This window comes from Manis javanica, chromosome 11 (assembly GCF_040802235.1).
Source record: "Manis javanica isolate MJ-LG chromosome 11, MJ_LKY, whole genome shotgun sequence".
Lineage (NCBI taxonomy): Eukaryota > Metazoa > Chordata > Mammalia > Pholidota > Manidae > Manis > Manis javanica.
Genome location: NC_133166.1, coordinates 113455038 through 113472536, shown reverse-complemented (window position 1 = coordinate 113472536; position 17499 = coordinate 113455038). Strand labels below are relative to the sequence as shown.

General features: G+C 56.3%; 1 protein-coding gene across 1 annotated transcript; it reads left to right on the top strand.

Moving 5' to 3' along the window:
* Nucleotides 1-246: 246 nt before the first annotated feature.
* LOC140844550 (anthrax toxin receptor-like) lies at nucleotides 247-14602 on the top strand. The gene is made up of 15 exons (XM_073217416.1): nucleotides 247-1253; nucleotides 2534-2602; nucleotides 3314-3385; nucleotides 4547-4628; nucleotides 4739-4772; nucleotides 5766-5845; nucleotides 5928-5996; nucleotides 6364-6444; nucleotides 6532-6592; nucleotides 7135-7227; nucleotides 8334-8403; nucleotides 8967-9057; nucleotides 10581-10805; nucleotides 12740-12826; nucleotides 14306-14602. The coding sequence occupies exons 1-15, from the start codon at nucleotides 1069-1071 to the stop codon at nucleotides 14522-14524; spliced, it is 1518 nt and encodes a 505-aa protein (XP_073073517.1). The 5' UTR covers nucleotides 247-1068; the 3' UTR covers nucleotides 14525-14602.
* Nucleotides 14603-17499: the final 2897 nt, after the last annotated feature.

Here is a 17499-nt window from a genome sequence, read left to right as displayed (position 1 = left end):
CGCTGGGATTGGGGCAGGGTGGCCCTCAGAGCTGCGTCCCCCTCTGTGCGCCCCCTGCCTGCACCCAGTAGGGGGCACCTGGGCATTTCAGATCAGAAACCCGTGGCTGGTTTTGCCCCTAAGGAGGGAAGCAGGGCGGGGTGCCTGATGTTCACTGGTGAGAGTGGTCCAGACAGCAGATTCAAATCCCTCCAAATGTATCTACATATGTAACTTCTGTTTTGCTAAAATACTAAGAGAGGTTTAGGAGAGTGGAGAATGTATGATATGATTCCAGAATTTACATGAAAGAGCAAGTGGGTTTTCCATGGAGGAAAGTCAACCCGTGCCCGCTCAGACATCTCTGAATTTCTAATCCACAGAACCTGTGCGCATATGAAATTTTTCTGCTTTATGTCCCTAGGTCTGCGATGGTTCAATACACAGAGCAGATAACTGGAATGTCCCGCATTCACAAAGGACACTGGCCTGCTTTCACAGCCTTCTTCTAGATCCTTCTATCCCTTGGGTGACTTCAGTGTCCCCACAAATAAACTTAGAGCAATCTTCTCTCCACCTCCCCACACTCAGTGATGTCTGTGTGGAGGCCCCCTCAGCTGCCCTCTGTCAGTTTACCAAAGGGCCGGGTTTCCTTGAAATTGTAGACTCCCTGGGAGGGTTTGGGATAAGGGACAAATGGAGGCCTCATCTTACTGCCCCTTCAAACTCCTGCCTGGGGATGCCCACAGGGAGAGCACCCGGCAGAGCTGCAGTTCACAAGGTCACCAGGGCAACCTATTGTCCATCATAATGGACCTACGTCAGCAGGGCGGGGTGAAGGTGCATAAGTAGCGGGGCCATCACCCCACAGCCCACCACTTGCTACTTGGACCCACAGGGCAGGTATCAGGTGGCTGCTGGCAGGTGCAAGGTATACTGATCAGAGCGTGAGTAGCGCTGAGGTCGGGAGTGCCGAGGACCCTGAGCGCGCGAGGAAGCAGAGGAGGTGTTAGCCTGAGGTGGCCTGCAGTTTACGGGGCCCGCCTGGGCCCCCAGGGACTGGGCCGAGGCAAGAACAGCGGCCCCAGGATGCGGGGCCCCGTGCTGGTGGTCTTCCTGCTGCTGCTGCCGCCATCTCCGCTCCCGACCACCAGGAGCACCCTCCGCCACCCCACCCAGGACCAAGGTCACGACCCCAGCTCCAGGCTCCAGGAGAGCCCAGCAGATGGGGAATCCTGCTGGAGCACTTACGACGTGTACTTCGTCCTAGACTCGTGAGTGGCCCACCTGCTCTAGTCGCTGCCATAGAACAGTGCTGTCCCTGGGGTCAGTAGGGGGCCCCAGGCTCTGAGAGAGGGAAGCAGGGACTGTCCGGTCACATTCAAGGAACAGACTCTCTGCGGACTCCCTGGGGCAGAAAGAATGCCCCAGGCATTTGTTCCCTGGGACTTTCCTCTTGAAAAGGATTGAAGGCCACCATGTGGTTTCTAGAGGACTCAGTCCCTCCAACCACATGGCCCAGATCTGTGGCCTGCATGCCCCTTAATCAGCGGGCGGGGAAATTGCTGTGCTGGGATTGGGGTTCCTGGGGTTCCTGCGTCTCTGTGTCTCCTGCTGCTTTGGGGTTCCATGTGTGCGTGATCTTTCTGTCCCTCTCTGTATAAAAGGTGGTGGTCACTTCAGTCTCCACTCTTCTTCAGGGTGAAAGACTCTGTGTGTAAGTGTAGATCTGGTGGAGAAGGTGACTTCAGGCTCTCTCTACTCCACCATTTACCCAGAATCCTGTTTCACTGGCTCTTGTTACCATTTTTGGCTTGAAGACTATTTTATCTGATATAACTATGGCTGATTTCTTCTGATTTCCACTTGCATGGAATTTCTTCTTCTATCACTTCACTTTTAACCGACATATATCTTTAGAGCTGAATGAGTCTTTTGTAAGCAGCAAATATTTGGGTTTTATTATGTACTCAGCCACCCGGTGCCACACACATTTAGAGTGATGCTTGGTGTGTAAGGCCTGGCTGTATCATCTTATTGTTTGCTTCTGCTTGTCTTGTATGTCCATTCTTTCTTTTTCCCTCGGTTTCTGCCTACCTTTGTTGTTTTCCGTGGAAGTATACTGTTTCCAGTTTAAACCTCTGTTTGGTCAGTGTTTCTTTGTGGAAACTAAGGCTTAGAGCTTCCCAGTCTGTCTTTTTCACACTTCATGCCACTAGTTTGTCTGTAATTTCATTTTTAAATTTATCAAGGAAATGCTTGAACATAAATTTAAGATAGAACACATTACAAATGCACACAACACACACACACACACATACACGCACACACACGCACACACACACACGCACGCACGCACACACACACGCACGCACACACACACACACACGCACGCGCACACACACACACACGCACACACACACACACACGCACGCACACACACACACACACACGGAGGAGCCTGCTAAGGGCCAGTGGAAGGCAGGGAAGGCAGCAACCGTGCTCACATGATACATGCACCTCCGTCTCTGACTCACGTCTTCTTCTTTTTCAGATCACAAGGTGTACACAACTGGATGTTCACACAGAGCTTTGTGCGGGATTTGGTGAACAGATTTAAAAAGTACGGCTTTTCAGCTCTGTGTTGCAGGGCGATTTCCTCTCTGAGTACTTTGCTGTTTAGATGCAGTGGACCCGGGCCTGCCTCAGGTCGCAAAGCTCAGGTCACTGTTCCGAACAGGAGAGAAGGACAGATCACACTTGTTTCCTAAAATCTCTGCAGCCCTGCTTGGCTCCTTCCTGGGGGTCTGTCCTTGTTTTCAGGGGCACATCTTCCCTGGAGGCCCTCACAGATTAGGAAATATGAATGGCTGAGGAGGGAGCATAATTTCTTTGAGGCGAGGGGGAGGGAGGTGGGGAAGATCGTCCAGGGAGGAGGAGAAGGGAAAGGACCAAGAATCTGTCAGGAGGGGAGAGGGGCGGCCAGCGAGGGAGGCCCTCGTGAAGAGCAGGTAGCTGCCTGTCTCCTGTGCACGCAGCAGCCCTGTGCGCGTGTGTGTGAGTGAGAGAGAGAGAGAGGCAGAGAGGGAAACAGACTTCCGGGCTTTGGGTCCGCAGGGCGCTCTGCCGCACTCTGACAGGAGGGCTGCGCGCCTGCCGGGCCTCATGATCCTTCACTAAAGTGATGAGAACTTGTGGAGTCCAGGAAATGGGCTCCACACTAAGAGACAGAACGGAGAGCAGGGAACTTGGGGGGCGCCCCCTGCCTGTTGCACACCAGCATCACTTTCACCCTGTGTGTATAGTTGCTCACAAGTCCATGTTTCCTCCCAAGCCCTGAACAGCGCATGTCATTCATTACATACTCGACGCAAGGCCACGTCAATATGCAGCTGACCTCGGACAGGTAAGTGTTTCATTGATCCCCTAGAGCAGACCCAGCGATCAGGCCAACAGGGAGGGCCAGGGAGCAGAGGGGGTCCCTGAGCCGCACCGAGGAGCACACGGGTGTGCAGGCACGGTGTCCTGGGCCCTCCCCTCTCTGCCCACCCCCCACCTACAGCCCTGGCCCCCCGGGCCCCACTGCAGCCTGTGCACTGGCCCTGGCCGGACCCTGTGCTGGTAGGCAGACTCCTCCCCTCCGAGTCCAGCCCTCCATGCTCAACCCTTTCCCTAGAGCAGGCCGACTGCGAAGATTCCCAGATCAGGTGGAGCAGATGTGGGGGCCTCTAGGGACACAGCCTGGCACCTGCGGTTGTGTGTCACTTTCTGCCCCGGGCCACTGGGGAAGAGGGGACAGTCAGAACCAGGGACGAAGGGATGGTATCACCCAAGTGTGGGTGCTGCAGTGGAGGGGAGCATGTTCCCCCCGAGTCTGGTGAGGGGAGCCCAGGAGTGGGTCCTGAACACCAGGCTGGGGCAGGGTGCTGGAGGAAGGCCCCGTGGGCCTGCATCCCAGGAGGGTCTAGGCGGGAGGCGGGAGGGGATGGAGCTTCTGAGTAGCAGGGAGGTTCAGATTCTCATGGAGGAAAATGGTTGGGAGTGGGAGGAGCAGCAGAAGGCCCGAGGACCCTGCACTGGAGGGGCCCAGGGCCCGTGGACAGGAGGGGCCACGGTGACCTTCCCAAGCTCTGCCTTAAGGGTGGGAGAAGAGTGCACCCTCTCCAGGGCCCCCGGGGGGCGGGCGTGCTGCCAGTCACACTGTGATGGAATCACACTTGGCATCTCCCCATACTCACCGGGGGCAGTCAGGGTGTATCCCGGGGTGAGGTCCCCAGTTCTGCACGGCTTAGACAGAGCTGAGCGCAGAGAGCCCAGGCCACATCTATGGGGCTAGACAGACGCATGCCCTCCCCACCCCACTCACCGGATACGGGACTGGGACGGTGGGAACCAGGCCAGCCAATGCCAAAGGCACGGGGCAGAGGGCCGGGCCAGGGCTGCTTGACGTGGCCCTCACCCGTCCCGGAAGGGCTGCTCGTGCAGACGGACAAGGGCAGCCTGGGGCCGCTTGTAAGAGGCAACCCCTCATTCCATCTCCCACCTGCTCTGATTTTTTTCTTTTCAGAAATAAAATAAACACTGGTCTTGTCGATCTGTTGAATGTCATACCTTCAGGAGCCATAAATATGCAGCACGGATTGAAAAGGGTACGGAATCTGGATTTCTGGGATGTGCCTCTGCTTTATGAGGTTGGCAGAGGGTCATCACTGGGTCGTCTCACTGTCCCCCCCCAACATCTTCCTTCCTTTTGCTGCAGGCGAATGAGCAGATGGAAAGAACACGTGCTGCAGGTAAGGGAGCTGCTTCCTCCTTCCTGGCGGTGGAGTCCCGGGAAAGAGCCAGGCCTGGGCCTTCCTGAGGCCGGGGCGGCCCTGCCCAGGCCGCGTCCTGGCGCTGACGCCGGGACCAGCTGCTTGCCCTCTCTGAGCGGCAGCCTCCCGCTCTGAGGGGTGGGGCTGAAAGCCACCCCGTGATGTTCCGCAGCACAGCCAGGGGTCCCGCGGACGACGCCATGGTTCCTAGGAAGTGGGGGGCGCTGGCCCTGGAGCCGGGCTGCATGAAGGAGAAAGGGGGAGACCCAGAGGGTCCTGGAGCGGTGGGGCCTCAGGGTGAGGAGGGAGCCCGCGCTTCCCCCTGCTGAGCAGGCGCTCCGCCCTGACTCCTTCTCCCTCCAGCTCCCGCCCTTGGGCTGAGGCTCCTGCTCTGGGTCTCCCGCAGTGTGAGCGACTGTGCCTGTCCCAGAAGCATCCTCACCTTGGCTGTAGGGTCTAGGGAAGCTGTGTGGCCCCGGGAGAGGCACTGAGCCTGGGAGGGGGTCTACTGCTCACCTGCCTCTTACTCGAGCCCTGAGCCTGGGTGTGCAGGTGCCCTCGGGAGAGCTGTGGGTGAGGCCCAGAGCTGGAACGGGCCTGCGTGGTCGGGCGGGAGTCGCGCACAGTAGGGGTGCCCCCTCCTGCTTTTGCTCCTCTGGAAGGCTGGTGCTTGTCCTGTGAAATTGCTGGCGTTGCCTTTCAGGGCTAAGGTTGTGCCATCTGGGAGAAGTGACAGTTCTGTAGGAGGAACCCTAAGCTGGGCTCAGTCTCCTCATCTGCAAAGTGGGTCCTGGGCTGGAGGCCCTCCTTGTTGCATGATAAGCTGCAAAGCCTTCCAGGCATGTGGGTGGCAGGTGCTCAGGTCGGGGTGGCCTCTCCCCAGGAGGGTGAGGTGTGGGGAGCAGTGCTCGGGTCCTGGAAGCCGGTGGCCGTTGCTCTCATTGACCCAGTCACGCCCTGCCTCTCCCGCAGGAGAGAGGGTCCCCAGCCTCATCATCGCGCTGACAGGTGGACCACTCCTACCAGAATCCTTTGCGGAGACAAAAGTTGAAGTGAGTTAAGCCCATTGTTAGCAGCCTTTGGGTCCACATATTTGGACCAAATTTATTATACCCAAGACTTCCTCTTTCTCAGGCTGAAAAATCCAGGCAGCTGGGGGCAACTCTGTATTTCGTGGGTGTGCAAGATTCCCAGAAATACCAGGTAATTCTGAGCAGCGAAAGGGGGGTCCCTTGGGAGCCTCGCAGGGGAAAGCTTCAAAGACGGCGCTCTCAGGGTCGCCCAGACGATGGGCCTCCACCCACCAGGAGGTCCCTGGGGAGTACGGGGGGGCCTGTCCGCTGAGGCTGGGCCCAGGGAGTTGAAAGATGTGCAAGGTGGCCGTTCAGAATGAGTAGCAAGTGTTGTGTAAGACCTGCACAGCAGAGGTGAGCGTGGAAGTGTTTTCCCTCCCCTGAGCGGGGGCTGCTGGAGGTGCCGGGGTGTAGCCCTCCGTGTCTGTGTCCTGGGACGGGGACCTCTGGGTCATCACCCCTGGCTGTGGGCCCAGGCTGTCTCCTCTCCCTTTCAGCTCCTGGAAATTGCTGGCACAGTGGGTCATGTGCTTGCAGTGGACACTGGGTACAGCGGACTGGAAGACATCGTTGACCCCGTGAGTGAGGGGCATGGAGGGGGCTGCACGCCGCGCCCCCGCCGTGCACGCCCGTGACCCTGCCACTCCTCTCTCTCTCTATTGCAGCTCATAGCCAGGTCTTGTGTAGAGATTACGTCTGTGGACTTCTCCTCTCTGTGCACTAGAGGTGATAACTGGGGTCGCTGTTGTAAACGCAGGAGTGTGTGTGTGTGTGTTTTGTGAATGTGCCATGTGTGTGGTGGGAGTGTTGTATGTGGTTCCAGTCTGTGTGGTGTGTATGAGCGCACCGTGTGTGTGTGTGTGTGGCGTGTGTGGCACATGTGGTGTGAATGTGTATAGTCTCAGGGTTGCCTGGTCCCTGCCTGCGCCCATTAGGGGGCACGTCGGGATTTCAGAGCAGAAACCCCTGGCTGGGTTTGCACCTATGGAGGGAACTAGGCTGGGGGCCTTTAATGGATGGACTTCGTGGGTCATGGGAAGTGGGGAGAGGCACCTAAGACTGCACCCAGCCCAGGCTCCCGGGAGTACGCCGTCAATGACCGAAAGGAGAAGATTTGGCCAGGGGGTTGCCCAGATGTGGGTTCAGCTACAGCTGCACGCCCCAAGGGTTCATGGGAATTCTGTTGTGGGGGCGGCCTGCCATAGCTGTGATCTGAGGAAAACACCGCCACGCTTCCCCACACAGATGTCTGGATATTACTCTTGCAGGGAAAAAGACCGTCAAGGTTATTGGAAAAGGTTTTCAGGGCGTCCGCAACGATGACGTTGTCTGTCAGTTTCGCACTGGGAAGGAAATCATCCGTAAGCAGCCCCTCCTGTCCCCCGGTGACAGCTGTCCCCCAGCAAACCAGGGCCCATGCTGGCCATTCACTGTGCACACCCCAAAAACCAGCAGCATGGACAGTGGAAGGGGTCACTGGCTGGGTGCTTGGGCACCTGCCGCTCGTGCCCAGGACTGAATCGATCCCCAGCACCATCATACCCCCGGGAGCAGCCTGTCCTGTAGCCCTGGTGGGGTTTTGGGTGGGGTGCGCCCTAAGAGATGCACCCCCGCCCTTTCCTGGGCTCTCCCTTCCCTTGGGAGGCAAGGACTCGAGTCCATGAGTCTATGGGAGGGAAGTCGACGCAGCCCCAGGGCTCTGAGTCTCTGCCAGGTCTGCCAGGATGGTGTGTTCACTTGAGATTGAAACATGATGCCATAAAAAACCCTAAAGGCTCCATTCCAAAACTACTGGAACTAATATCTGAATTCAGCCAATTCTCAGGATACAGAATTAGTACACAGAAATCTGTTGCATTCCTATACCCTAATGATGAACTAGCAGAAAGAGAAATCAGGAAAACAATTCCATTCACAAATGCATCAAAAAGAATAAACTACCTAGAAATGAACCTAACCAAGAAAGTGAAGGACACTCTTAAGAGAAATTAGAGAGGACACTAATAAATGGGAGTTCATCCCATGCATGTAATACTGGTTTGAAAACTCCTTTCCAGTCACTCATGCCTGTCCAGGCCCCTCTGCGTGCTGGGCTGCCGTCCCATCCTCCTCCTCTCCGGACTGGGCACATCCAACGGGAAAGTCAGTTTGCACCGCTTTGGGTATTTTTGCCCATTTAATCCTAGCCTTTCCCCACCCAGACACCAATCCTTTCCCCTGACCATACTTAGCATTGAGTTTTCATTCTGAGCTCCAACGAAGGGTAAGAATGTTCAGAAGGTCGCAGCTGAAATGACAGTCGGGTCAGCAGCACGGCACTTGGTGTGAGGCAGGTGCTCCCAGGCAGGCAGAGAACGGAAGCCGACATCCGCCAAGGGGCGAGCTCTGCTTGCCAAGGGCCACAGGAGGGGCGTCGGGGATGTGGGGACATGTCCATTGACATTATTTGCGTGTCACTTTCTTCCAGGAATGAAGGCTTTATCGGTGGAAGACACCTCCGTTACCTGCCCAGGACTGAAGATGAATAATCGGGGCCGGTAAGCGTAAAGCTCAGGGAATGTGGTCAGTTATGGGCACTATGGCGGGACCAGCGTGCGTGATGCGTCCTCTGGAGGAGCTGCTCACACCAGTTCTGGGAGGGCTCAGGGCTTCCTCTGCACCCACCTGTGCGGGTGGTCCCCTGAGGGGCTGTGATCCCCTGTCACCCAGGCTCTCTCAAGGAGGGCAGGATGCAGGAGGTGCCGGGCCCCAGGGACGGTACCTGTGGCCCAGGCACCTTTCAGGGCCAAGCCAGCATGCTCTGTCATGGAAAAGAGTTTGGGAGGTGACACCAAACAGCCCGCCTGGCCACTTGGCCCGTGGCCACGAGGGCATCTGGGCCCTGCAGGGCTCCTCACAGCCTGCTCAGCCTTCATTGCACAGGGGGCCTCATCTGTCCTGGGGTGGGCCCTCCTGCCCCGTGCTGCCCCCTACTCAGGGTCCTGAATACCCGCTGATCAGAGCTGTTACAACGAGGACCACGGTCGGGTGCAGGTTGAGCCAAGCGCACGCACGGTGCCGTCTGGGCTGCGGGTCACCGTCTGCCCTTTCTGTGCTCTAGGGCCGTCCTCATCGATATCAGCCTGGATAATGGCCTCACCTTCATCAAGAAGGATTTAGAGATCAGCAGGACGACCTGTGCGACGTCCAGGGTGAGACTACTGCCGCCCCCTGGGACTGTACTCTGTGCATCCCCGGACAGGGAGACACACTGGGAAGCCAAAGGCAGGAACAGTGTCCAGGGCAGGCCCAGCAAGTCGCTTGGGCAGCTGGGCACCTGGGCAGCACCTCACAGCCACGGCAGCCCCTGAACCTTTCCCTGGGGAGCGGTGCCCCCGCTCAGGCTTCAGAAGTGCCCTCGGGGTACCCCTGTGAAGGTGTCTGCGGCCGTGCAGCTCCTCTGCCCTGTTGCAAGCCCAGGGTCCCTGAAGGCACATGGCACCCTGCACTTGGAGCTCCAAGCAGACTCCGGGACAGTGCTGAGAGCGGCCCCTTGACTCCCACCTTGCCGCCTCCCTGGCCTGGGTCTCCTGGTGGGGAGTTCAGAGCTCCCTCTGGGTCTGGCTTAGGTGGGGGGTGGAGGCTGGAGGCTGTGTGCAGGGAGCTAGAGTCCAGGCCCTCAAAACTGGGGTCTCAGACCCAGGAGCCCTGGAGGCTGGGACCCCCTCCGGCCCTGCATAGTGGAGGTGAATTCCACTGCACTGGTGCTCGGGCCCCGCTGCGGGTACAGCCCCTGCTCCCACGCCTGGCTTCCGACAGCACTGACACTCCTGGGCATGTCTGTTTATACTTATCCCTGGATGTCTGCTCCCGGCAGCAGACGGAACTGACCCACTTGCCCATTGGGGTCCCACCTGGTGACAAGCGCCCTTCAACAGGCACATTGGGAGAAGAACTCAGGAGCCAACCGGTGTCTACTCCCAGCACAGTGGCTTCCCCCCCGCCCTGGCCTGGCCTCCCCTCTCCTCGGCCCTGCCTCCTGGGCACGAGTCCACGTCGCCCTGTCCCTCTCCCCCTAACCTGAAGCATCGCACTTGGGTGACCGGTTCAGGCCTTGCAGCCCCTGACTGCACAGATACAGTGGGCTTCTCCGTGACTATGAAGAAGAACAGGACAGGAGCCCCCATTCCTTACGGGCCTGCCCTGTACCAGGATGGGGTTTGAACCCTAAACCTCACAGGTGTCCCCTCACTCGCTCCTCCGGATGTGGAAGTGCAGCTCAGAGGGGCTGAGCAGCTCTGGGTAGGGGCCAGGGAGGGCCAGGCTATGGGGAGATAGACCCAGGGTGCTGCCCTGATGCTGCAGACCCCCTTCATCCCGGCCCCAGGAGCCCCCCTGCACCCCATGTGTGCCTTCACTGGTGGGCACCTCCCCAGGCCCCTGTGCTGTCAGCCCGGGCATGCAGTGGGCACTGCCTGTGGCCCAGCACGGAGGATGCCGGACACCCTGGCAGGGTTCTGGGTCAGAGCCTCTGAGCAGGGTCTGTGGCCCAGGGTGCTTCAGGGCCCTCAGGGCCCAGCCCCTGGCTCCTAGTCCTGCTGTGGCCTCTCAGAGTGGGGTAATCTGAGTGTAAGGGGGAAAGGTGGATTTGGAGGTGTGGGGTGGGATGCCAAGTGATGGGCACCACAGGAAGCTGCCCAGGTGCACGAGGACTTAACACGTGTGCTTTCCTCAGGAGGGGACCCCACCTGCCTTACTGGGTGCCACACCACCGCCTGCCCAACAAAGAGCCCTTCCAGATGGTGGGCCGGAAGACAAAGAGGATACTCAGCCAGATGGAGGGCCTCCCAGAGGGGTGTTCCTCAGTTTACACTCTCTCTACTGGGCTGTGCCCCTCCTGATGCTGCCCTTTTTCCTGGTGCTGTGCTGCTGCTGTATCTGGCGATGGCGCAGTAAAAGTGTGAGTGACCCCTGACTACACAGCCCTGTGGCCCAGGCACTCCCCAGCCGTCCCCCAAAGTATGGGGACTCCTGGCTGCCCCGGGATTCCACCTGTGGGAAGGTTCCCGTCAGTTCTGAGGTCATCACCTGCGCACATGGGGGCTCAGAGCCACCCTCCCATTCCTGGGCACACAGCCTGGCCTCTGAGGGGCTTTGTGCCTCAGGCTTGGCCCAGAGAGGGGACCTGTGAGCGGCCCTACCCCTGAGGAGAAGTGACCCCAGGCCCGACTCAGGCTTCTGAAGGACCCACAGGGACAAAGGCCAGGGAGGGGCCTCTGCTGTGGATTGGAGGAAAGCACAGACCCTGCCTGGGCAGCGATGGCCCCAAAGGGAGGGCCAGGTGCCCCCCGAATGCTCTCCTCTGGGTCAGCTGTACCTTTCAAAACACACATGGCCTCTGCCCATCTCTGGAGCCCTGTCCTTCCTTCCCAGTCACTACTCAGGGCCCAGTTGTCAGGGCTGGGCGCCAGGCTGGGCAGGGGACAGATGTGAAGTGCCCCCATTCCTGCCATGGCAGCTCCAGGACTGGTGTCTCGATGGGCCTTGGTCCCTGAGATACTGGGGGAAAATGTCACCTTCATGGCATGTGGCCATTGTGCTGCCTAACCAGGGCAACAGCAGAGGGCAGAGGCGGGCCCCGGGTAGGGCGGGCGCAGAGGCCCGGCTAGCTGGGCTCCCAAGGGCAGGCCCGGGAGCACTATGGGAGGAAGGACCCCGGGGGTGTGAGGGCGCAGCCCCAGCAAGACGCCGGAAGGCCTGAGGTCTGCACACTGGGGGCCTGAGGACAGGAAGCCAGGGTGCCAGGTGGACTTCCCTGAGGGCCGGGCACAGGGGCGGTTCAGGGTGTGCGGAGGAAGGGGGGAGGAGCAGGAAGGGAAGGGGAGGATCTCTTGTCTTCATAAGACGTATAGGGTGCTGATGAAAACCCCCCGTTAGATGCCTGCAGCAGCACCAGGCATCCTAGGCTGAATGTCTCCCCGGGGACCCACAGGGAAGGGTGGGCTCAGCGCAGGCAGGTGGAGCCAGCCGACCACAGACCCACACGCAGCGAGCACTCAGGTGGACACCCAAGGCCCTGCTCTGTCCCTCTGCTGCAGAGCAGGCCCCCTCCTGTGTACAAGGCTGAGCCAGAGCCTTCCAACCTGTGTTTATCACTCCATCTTTCTATTTCCCAGAAGCCACCACCAGCACCACACAAGGTAGGTCGTGTTTGCTTTGGTTGTGATGGTGTCAGAGCCTGCGGGCACACTGGCCTTCACAGTGAGCCCCCCCGCAGCCTAGGGCAGTCTCCCCCACCCCCAGCCCTCATGACCTGGGCAGGGAGAGCTGGCAGAAGAGGGTGACAGGGCCATGGTGGGCCCCCTATAAGATGTGGGGCTCCCAGTGTCACACAGAGGACACCCTTCTCGTGCTCCCTTCAGAGCCTGACCGAGGGCCTCTGTCACTGAATGAGCAACTCAGGGGCCTGTTTCAGCAACTGCTGTGATTCCCTCTGAGACAAGGGGCTTTTGTTCAAACGCCTGTGTGTAGGAGGGTCTTCCATAGGACGCAGGTGGGTTATGGTAAAGGGGCTCGGTTTCAGACCTGGTCCCCTCCTCTGAGTCCCAGAGTCCCAGGGCCAGGCTTCTCTAAGGAGGGCTGCCCCGGGAACGAAGGCGAGGTGATAGAATTTCTTGCCCTTTTGGGGAGCAGCCTTATTTGCAAACTAAGAGTTTGCCGGGTTTGCACTAGGGCGGCTCTCTCCTAAGGGACACGGTGCTGCCCCTTGGTCCTTGAGTTCTCCCAGCAAACACTGGCGGAGTGGCCAGGAAGTGACAGGTGCAGGGCAACAGCCACAGTGTCCCTACCCCAGGAGCTGCCCGCCAAGAAGCAGACACTGTTTTCTCCTTCTAGAGCCCAGCCGCACTGGCCCAGAAGTGCCCCTCGGTCATTGTATCGTGCTGTAGGAATCCTGATAAAGAGAAGATGAAGGTACCAGAGGTGAGAAGGGCCCTAGACAGGTGCTGATGCCCCAGGCTGGGCCGAGGGCAGCCAGGGGCAGGCGGCTCCTGCCCCACAGACACGGGCCCAGAAGGCCTGGCTTCTGTGGTGGTGAGGTTATGGGTGCTGGGCTTTGATCACCCGGCATCACAGTAAGGACATCATCTGGGCCCTAGAGGCCTGGGACAGAGAAAAGGCGTGAGGGCCCATATTCCCCACCCCCAGCTGGTCCCCGTCCCCGGGTCTCCCCTTATCACAGGCCCAGGCTTCTAGATGTGGGTGGCTGCCCGACAGGTGCCCCCGTCCGCGGTGCTGGCAGAGCTTGTCGTCCACTCCAGCCAAGCTCGGGCTTCCTCGGCCCTTGGGTGGATTGGTGAGAACACACGGGACGGCAGAGATCGCCCAGGTCAGGAAAAACCATGGAAGTTTTGTGCCAAGTTCTTCCTGCCATGAACACTCCCCAAAAAGCAGAGTGTCACCTGCTGCTCCTGCAGACGTCTCCTCAGCAGAGTGAGGGAGAGGACTGCAGGTTCCCGGGAACCCACTGAGGAAGGGAGACGGGCACCTGGAGGAGGGGCCTGAAGTAACCCCCACCCCAGAACCAGGGCCCCATGCAGTGAGGAGAACCCCGTCCTGCAGGGCACAGAGATGACAGGGGTGGATGGGCTCCCGGTTGTAGGTGTTGAGAAAGAAAGAGCCCTGTGGTGTCTGTCAGGCTCTGCCCCGGTCTCCCTGATTCTACATTAGTTTTGACAGATCCATTAAGTCCTTCTAAGTGTCAAGGGGCAGATGAGAGCCGTCCTGCTCTCCCTGCAGGCAGTGTGGGGCCCCGGGGAGCCCAAAACACACCTGCCAGAGATAGAAGCCCCTTGCTGGGGTTCATTCTGCCACAGTGCCTGCCCCATGCAGGGCAGGGTCACAGGCTTTGCGTGCACGCAGGCCAGGCTGCTGACAAGGGCAGGGCGTGGTGGTGAGGAGTCTAGCAAGCCAGCTGGGCCCCGGGGCTGGAGGCCCGGGCAGAGGGGAAGCACAGCTGAAGGTGGCAGCTGCCAGGAGCTGCTTCTCGGGGAGGGTGGTTGTGTGAGGCCTGGAGTAGGATAGGGCAGAGCCAGGTGCCCAGGGGAGAGGAGACGCTCGAGGAGGCCTGAGCAGGGAGGCCAAGGGCCCGGCCAGGCAGTAGGCACACAGGAAGGTGAGTGTGGACTTCCGGCCAGAGACAGAGGCGCCCAGGACAGGATATGGGCAGACTGCGCTCTGAGGCTGCATGCAGACAGGTTCTCGGAAGCCTGATGTTAGCACGCTACACGGTGCCGCTAGGCAGACCTGGGTGTGTATCCGTGGAACTCGGGCCATTAGGACAAGGGTGGGCTTGAGAAGACAAGGAACCTGGCAACCCCAGGAGTGAGGGAAATCACAGCCTTCAGCCCCCAATTCCAGTGGCTTGTCAGTGACATTTTCTCTCTCTCCTCTTCTCCCCAGAGGTGTGATTCTGCCGTCCCCCTAATGATGCCCCATTGTGAGTCGTTGTCCTGCGGCACGTGGATCTACCATCAACCCAGCGTCCATTGCTCCCACTTCAGCAAAATCTGCTCATGGTGCCAGCGTGCGCAACCCATTCGCTACCAGCGGAATGATGCCATTCATACCTGCTGCAACCTGGAGGCTCTGGAAAGCAGCTGTGAAAGTCTCAGCCCATAACGCGATTTCTACGGCACCCAAATCCCCGTATTGTTTTTTTAATATTTTGGTGTGATTAATATACACTTACATGAGCAACACTGTGGTTACTAGATTGTCCCCATTATCGAGTCCCCCCCACATACCCCATTACAGTCACTGTCCATCAGCATAGTAAGATGCTCTGGAACCACTGCTTGTCTTCTCTGTGATGTGCTGCCCTCCCCGTGCCCCCCCACATTAGTGTGCTAATCATAATGCCCATTTCTCCCCTTATCCCTCCCTTCCCACCCATCCCCCACAGACCCTTTCCCTTTGGTAACTGTTAGTCCATTCATGGGTTCTGTGAACCTGCTGCTGTTTGGTTCCTTCAGTTTTTGCTTTGTTCTTAGACTCCAAAGATGAGTGAAATCATTTGATACTTGTCTTTCTCCGCCTGGCTTATTTCACTGAGCATAATACCCTCCAGCTCCATCCATGTTGCTGCAAATGGTAGGATTTGTTACCTGCCACTTGAGGAGTATCAGACCCTCAGTTATCATCCCAGGTTGCTGTGGGGCTTGATGTAAGTCCCTTTTATGTATTTTATTTTTTATTTTTATTAAGGTATTATTGATAGACACTCTTATAACGGTTTCACATGAAAAACTGTGGTTACTACATTCATCCATATTATCAAGCCCCCCCATACCCCACTGCAGTCACTGTCCATCAGTGTAGTAAGATGCCACAGAGTCACTATTTGCTTCTCTGTGCTACACTGTCTTCCCTGTGATCCCCCCCACACCATGTGTGTCAATCATAATACCCCTCAATCCCCTTCTCCCTCCGAACCCACCCGCACTCCCCCACCCCTCCCCTTTGGTGACCGCTAGTCCCTTGGAGTCTGTGAATCTGCTGCTGTTTTGTTCCTTCAGTTTTGCTTTGCTGTTACACTCCGCAAATGAGGGAAATCATTTGGCACTTGTCTTTATCCACCTGGCTTATTTCACTGAGCACAATACCCTCCAGCTCCATCCATGTTGTTGCAAATGGTAGGATCTGTTTGTTTCTTATGGCTGAATAATATTCCATGGTGCATATGTACCACATAGAAGAAACTTCATTTAAAATAAACTTCGGAGGACTTTCTATACCAGAGATTGAGCGGACAGGCTCTGTGGTTCTGCGTATTGTTCAGGGGCAGTGGAAGAAGCAGTTCCCGCGGGCAGATCGCGAGGGGCCAGTGGGGGTCAGGCTGAAGCTGTTACCTGAGTATAATCCGCAAGGCCACAGAGAATGTCTTGCTTCAGAAGTAGCAAAATGACAGATTGTAGAAAGTGATATGAAGGCAATGAACAGTTTGAGAGGGAGTGTAAGTCCCGGGAGAGGAAATCCTGGGGAAAAATACCTCACAAACTGCAGTCCAGGGCCGGCTCTCCCCGCAGCTCTGGCAGAAGCAAGCAGGCCAGCAGCCAGCGCCTCCCCTTAAACTCTCAGGTTCAGACACGTCCTTGGTTGCCCAGGCAATTACCCGTTGACATGGAGATGCACTTCTCTCCACTCCTGAGGTTATGCAAATGCACTAAAGCCGGCGAGATACTCTGGAAATGCTACAATTTTACCCTCAGGGAGTTAGAGAGATAGTGTTTCTAGTAACAATCAGTTACTAGAAAGAGTGGCGTGGAAAGGCCTCCCTAAGGTGACTTGAAGTGGGAGAATGAACAACCCCAGCATTCCAGGGAGCAGCTAGTTGGAAGTCTCAAGGCAGGAAAGACCTTGGCATATTGTAGGACAATGGCTTTCTTTCTTTTTTAACCACAGTATACGGGATTCAGAAAAACACATTTTACCCTGCATTACACACGCATCTAAAACAAAGGTGTCGTGAAATTCTTCATAAATTGCTGAGATGCACTCTGGTATTTTCGTCAACATCAGATTCATTGAGATATAATTTACACACAGTGAACTGCATTCTTTTGAGGTGCACAGTTTTCTGTTTTTGACAAGTGTATACAATAGGATACATCGCCACGATCAAGTCAGAGAACATTCCATTTCCCTCAATACTCCTCTGCTCCTTTGCAGTGAACTCCCTCCCCAGTGTGAAATTACTGGTCAATAGTGATCTGATTTCTGCCCCTACAGATTTTTTAAATAGTTTTCCTTGATGTGTTTGTGTAGAGGCTTATTGATTTTAATGATCTTTTCAAAGAACGCAATTTGGCTTGATTTTTCTTTATTGTTCTTCTCAATTTAATTGATTCCTGCTCTTTTTTTATTCCCTTCCTTACTCATTTTGGATTTAATTAGCTTTTCTTTTTCTGGTTTCTTAAGGCAGAAGATTAGCTTTCTGATTTGAATCTTCTCTTATTTCTGGTTTAATGTTTAAGTTTCTGTTCAAGCACCACTTTGGCTGCATCCCGTAAATTGTGGAATGTTGTGATTTCATTTTAGTTCAATTCAAAACATTTTCCAATTTCCATTGTGACTTCCTCTTTGATCCATGGGTTACTTAGAAGTGTGTTGTTTAATTTGCAAATATTTGTGAGTTTTTTCAGGTATCATTCTGTTATTGATTTCCAATTTAATTCAGCTGTGGTCAGGGAACATGCCTTCCATGCTTTCAATTATTCTAAATTTGCTAAGGGCTGTGTTATAACCCAGAATATGATCTGTCTTGATGAGCTCCCGTATACTTCCGAACAGAATGCTGCTCTTCCACTGTTGAGTGAGATGTTCTCTAGAAGTCAGGTGAAATGCACTGATAGTGTGTTCAGGTGTTTATGTCTTTGCTGATTTCCTGTCTCCTTGCGTTACCCATTCCTGAGACAGGAGTATGAAAGTATCTGACTGTAATCGTGGATGTATCTCTTTTGCCTTTTAGTTCTGTAAGTTGTATTATATGTATTTTGAGGCTGTGTTCAGCATGAACACTTGGGGCTGTCATGTCTTATTCAAGAATTGATTCCTTTGTTGCTGTGCCCTCTCATCCCGGGTAACACTCCTTATTG